The sequence below is a fragment of the Pinus tabuliformis genome, chromosome 4_2 (genome assembly GCF_031772625.1).
Source record: "Pinus tabuliformis cultivar Carrire ecotype Pingquan chromosome 4_2, CPIR1, whole genome shotgun sequence".
Classification (NCBI taxonomy): Eukaryota; Viridiplantae; Streptophyta; class Pinopsida; order Pinales; family Pinaceae; genus Pinus; species Pinus tabuliformis.
Window position 1 is genome coordinate 23,199,272 of NC_142304.1, and position 5,474 is coordinate 23,204,745.

At 42.3% G+C, this 5,474-nt stretch overlaps 1 protein-coding gene across 1 annotated transcript; it reads left to right on the top strand.

Moving 5' to 3' along the window:
* Positions 1–2,339: 2,339 nt before the first annotated feature.
* Positions 2,340–2,996, top strand: LOC149168167 (uncharacterized). The gene has a single exon (XM_089424841.1). The coding sequence runs from the start codon at positions 2,340–2,342 to the stop codon at positions 2,994–2,996; it is 657 nt and encodes a 218-aa protein (XP_089280967.1).
* The last annotated feature ends 2,478 nt before the right edge of the window (positions 2,997–5,474 follow it).

Below are 5,474 nucleotides of genomic sequence, written 5' to 3' on the forward strand. Positions count from 1 at the left end.
GTTTGAAATACTTTGACTCATAAAAGAAATTGGTTGTTCAATGTCATGATTATTTTCTTGCATAAGGTTACCATAAATGGCTTCCTCTATGGCATTGGTGTAGATAGAAAATTGTTTAAAGATGTTTGGCTTTGATAGGACTAGTGCAGAGGAAATGGCTTATTTTATGACAAGAAAATCTCTTTGTGCATTATCATCCCACTTGAAAACACGATATTTCTTTAATAAATTTTAAATAGGTTTAGTTATTTTAGCAAAATCCTTAATAAAAATGCGGAGAAAATTTACCTTTCCCATGAAAGATCATATTTTTTTTCCCGATTAGGAGGTGGGAGGTTCTTGATTACTTCGACCCTTTATGGGTTGATGCTAATTCTAGATTTAGACATAATATGTCCTAGAAGCTTACTAGTGGTGACTCCAAATACAATGTTCTTTAGATTGAGTGATATATTGAATCTTCTACACCTAATGAAAACTCATCTTAAGTAATCAAAATGATCTTTGCGACACTTAGAGTATATTGTCATATCATCGAGATAGATCTAAATGATCTTCTCAATTAGGTCATTGAAGGCTAGCTGCATAGTCATTTGAAAAGTGGCACCTACATTGACTTGGCCAAAAGACATTCATTTGTAAGCAAAAGTGCCCTAATTGAGTCATAAAAATAGTTTTGTATTTGTCCATTTTATTCACACGAATCTAGCTATAACTAGAAAAGGCATCTAAAAGGAAATCATTTGAATTCCCACTAGTTGTTTTAAAATATGATCCATGTTAGGTAAAGGAAAATTATATTTTACACGTGCCTTGTTCAATGGATGAGAGTGTACACAAAATCATATGTCACCATTATTTTTCCTAACTCGGATCAGGTTGGCCACCCACTCTAAATATTTAACTAGAAAAATGATTTGAGCTTGAAGTAACTTATCCAGTTTTTTTTTAATAGTGGCTTCTAGAGTGGGGTTGACTGTTGTTTTTCTCTTCCTAATTGGTTTGACATCTTGTTTTGTAGGAATGGCATGTTGAATGATGTCAGGTTCAAAACCTTAAAGGTCTTTATAAGACTAGGCAAAAACATCAGAAAATTATTTGAATAAGATGCTTAACTTCTCTTTCTCTTCTTTGGTGCATTGGGCTCTAGCTTGTAGTATCTTTGGATCATCAGAGGTTCCAATATTTAATGGAAGTTTTTCTCCTATTTTGTGTTTAGATCCTTCCCAATGTTTCTATTTTGAATTAGGAACATCACTAGGTGAAAAAGAACTCTCTAGTGGGGAAAGTCTAGTTGGATATCAATTGTTTTTTAAGGATATGATCTCATCCTCTTTGATAGGCTGGTTTTGGATGAAAGCAAAATTATTTAGTTTTCAGGGAAAGCTTGCCAATCCTTATCATTATATGGGAGATGAGGCCTATAAAGAGACTATAAAATACAATCTGACATTCCAAATAACATTTGGCAAGAAGGACTTGCTGCATATACGGCTTAGCGGTCAGCAAAGTAATTGAGTTCCCTCTAAACATGAGTAATGTTGAAGGCTAGGTTTATGATAGCTTGAAGATGGTAGCGCGTGTGTTTAGGTGGCCTAATAGAGGGTTAGGGTAAAAACCCTCATTTTTACTGCAAAATTTGACGGACTTACCTCAAACGCCTGGACGATCGACTGTTCCTTCCCCTTCGCAACTGTCTCCATCCACCGGCGGTTACCTGTTTTCCAGTATGGGCGAGAGTATGGAGGGTATGGATATAGATCAGTTGGACTATTCTGCAGATCCATATCCCAACCAGGTTACTTTCGAAAACCCTAGCCCTAACTGCCCGAATACTATTTTTTCTCATCCCTCCATTTCAGGGCTGTCTGTTTCCATTCCGGTGGTAAAATACCCTGGGCATTGTGCCTCTTCTCTCATTTTCGGTTCTTTTTCCATTAAGTCTCCTGCACTCAACTGCCCTCCACTATCCCCTAGCACCTTACACCTCCTCACAGCTCTTTCGCCACCATCTCCCATATTTGAGCCGAATCCCCCGGTCAGCCATCTCCAACCATCGACCTTGACTCAGCATCCGGCTCAGCCTCAGGAAACCCCACCTTCTCAGGGACAAAATCAGCCCATCTCGACAAATTCCCCATTGGGGTGTTTTGGAACGCCTGCTATCAAGGTTAAATCAGTGTCTCACCTGTCACAAGAAGGAGCAGACTCGCTGGATCCGCTGTTGGATCATCCATCTACGCCTCGCATAGGGAAGAGGAAATCGAAGTGCGTGAAGGCCACTGCAAAGGAAATAACCATTTGTTTTGGGGGGGGATTTCTTGGAGGAAGATGCTAAAATGGCTAGCACTGTTTTGGTAGGTCATGTTCGAGGCAGGGCTTGCTCAATGGACAGATTAACCCTCTGGGTGCGAGAAATTTGGGGAAGCATGCTTAAAGAGTTTCCTGAGGTGCAGGTACTTCCCATAGGCTGGTTCGCTCTTCACTTCGCAAAGGAAAACTATACTGACTTGGTCCTTGCCAAGTATTGGCACATAGAAATGGCCCCGGCCCTCCTCAAGCAATGGAGTCCCCTTTTTGACCTGGAGCGGGAACAGATTAGAGTAGGACCCCTCTGGGTGCATCTCCCTAGACTTCCATTACAGTACTGGTCGGAAGAATTTTTCGTTCGAATTGGAAATGCACTCAACACATATCTGGACCACGACAAGACCTTCGTGCAGACAAAGAATCACACTCTTGCCCGCACACTAGTCCACCTGGATACGCGAGAGGGGCTGGAGGAAAAGATTACTCTCCAATTGAAGAACTATTCCCAGTTACAGATTGTGGACTATGAAGGAGTCCCATTTTGCTGCAGAAGGTGCCATAAGGTAGGGCACATTTACAGGGACTTCCCACTAATCAGGAGAATGGTGGATCCTCCATCTGCCTCAATTAATTCAATGGGACCAACTGTACCACCTCCGGAGAACACCCCTATATCGGCCCCTTAGGCCCTTGCACACAATAGTTCCCCAAGGGTAACAGCTAGAGCTCACAGGATGCCATCACCACCCCTTACAAGAGCTTGAGTAGCTGCTGAAGCCGCAGGAAAATTGAGTATTCCTCTGTTCTCACCCTCTTTTTCATTACCTTGTAGTTCATTAATGAATTCATCATCTTCCATCTTCACATCTACTATTCACTGCACACTTGCATCGTCTTCCCCCACCATTACCACCACTGCTCCATCTATCCCTCCATCGCCATCCTCCCTTTCCCCTCCCTCCACTGAAGGGTTGGCTCCCACTCTCACTCTGTTGGCCATCCACCTCCTCTCTCAGGGCTTGGTATCACCTTACCTGGACCTATTATTCAATCATCCAGAGGAAGGAAATCATTTCTTTCCAAAGCTATACAAAGGGCTGGGGCAGAGGTTGTCACTGGCAGACAATCCACTTTGGAAGGGGTTCTTAGAGCATTGAATACCCCAGTCAGGGTTCCCCCATGAAGTGCCTCTCATTCAACTATAGAGGCATGGCTAGTGCCTCAAAGAAACTAGCCCTACGTAGGTTATTTGATATTGAACCTATTGATTTGATTATGCTGTAAGAAACCCTGGGGGATGCAGACCATATTTCCAGATCTTTAGCCTCCTTAAAACCTAGTTGGCATTTTCACTGTATATATTCCATGGGTCAATCTGGGGGTCTAGCCATTGGGTATAACCCCCACTCCATAAAGGCTCTGGCATCTTGGGGGGATCAGGATTTATTGGTCTGGACATTTTCTCGGCGGAGCTTGGCCTAAATCTTTGGGTAGTTAACATTTATGGGCCATGTCATTAGAGGGAGGCTTTTTGGCAGCATTTCATTAATCTCTTGATCGTATCTCCTGAACATGTAATCCTCGGGGGAGATCTCAACTTCTCCATTGGGTTTGGGGAATCCTGGGGCTCTCAAGCACAAGTGGACTCTCTATTGGGACATATGATGAATCTGTTGGAACAACATAACCTTGCTGATGTCCCTATGAATAAGCCCCTTCCAACTTGGAGGAATAGAAGGGTGTGGGAAGCAGCTCTAGCCAGATGATTAGATCGATTTTTGATTAAGGTTCCTCTACTAAATCAACTACAACAGTACAAAAAATGGGTAGGTTCAGCGGGAATCTCGGATCACTCTCCCATCTACTTAGAGATCCTTGGTCCCCACCATAAACCAAAATCCCCCTTCAAATTTAATCATGTCTGGCTTCAGGATCCTGGATACGTCAATCTGGTCTCAGATTACTGGAAGGCCAATCCTATCTCGAGGTTCAGATCCTTAGCATAGGGTTTCTGTCATAACCTGAATCAGCTTAAGCATCTCTCCATCACCTCGGCCAAAGAGAAAACACAGAGGGATGACTCCTCTTTAGCTCAAATCGAGATTGATTTGCATGCCCTTTTGGATGAGCACAACCTGGGATTCTCATTTGACAATGAAAAATCCCACCTGATTGAGCTAGAGAAGCAGAAGGAAAGGATACTTAAGGAGAGAGAGGAAACTTGAAGGCTCAAAAGTAGGGCCATCTAGCTACAAGCTGGTGATGATAACACAAAATTTTTCCAGAATTATGCTAAAGGTTGAAATGTTGCAAATACTATTTGGAATCTTCCCCTACTTAATGGGGGAGTGGCAGGTAATTTTAACAAGCTATCGCTCCTTGGTACCTCTCACTTTCAGCATCTGTACAAAGCACCTCAAGGATCTAATCTAGATGACATCATCACATGTTGCTGGCCATTTTCCTTGTTATGTAAATGAAGATGAGGCTGAAGAGATAAACTCCCTTGTCACTCCAGGGGATTTGGAAGGAACATTGAAATGGTTTAAAAAAGACAAGAGTCTTGGGCCAGACGGATGGTCGATCGAGTTTTATATTGCTTTTTATGAGATCTTTGGGGATGATCTATTAAAGGTTGTGGAAGAATGCAGAACATCAGGGTCTCTCTATAATGCCATTAACTCCACTTTCATTTCCCTTATTCCTAAGTCTGACTCTCCCTCATCTTTCAATGACTTTCGGCCCATTTCACTCTGTAATTGTCTTTACAAGATCATGGCCAAAATTATTGCAAACTGTATCAAACCTATCCTCTCGCACCATATATTTCCTGAGCAATTTGCCTTCCTATAGCATTGCCAAATACATGAAGCCATTGGTACATCCCAAGAGGCCATACACACGATTTGGTATAAAAAAATTATAGGAATCATCCTTAATATTGATCTGGTAAAAGCATTTGATCGTGTCAACTGGTTATACATCAAGATGCTCCTCATCCACCTGGGTTTCCCTCATGCTTTCATCACCTGGATCATGTCATGCATTTGTACCCCTTTCAGCGTCCTCATCAATGGATCAGCCTCTCATTTCTTCCATGTAGAAAGAGGTCTCAGACAAGGCTTCCCCCTCTCCCCTTTGCTATTCCTGATTGTAATGGAAGG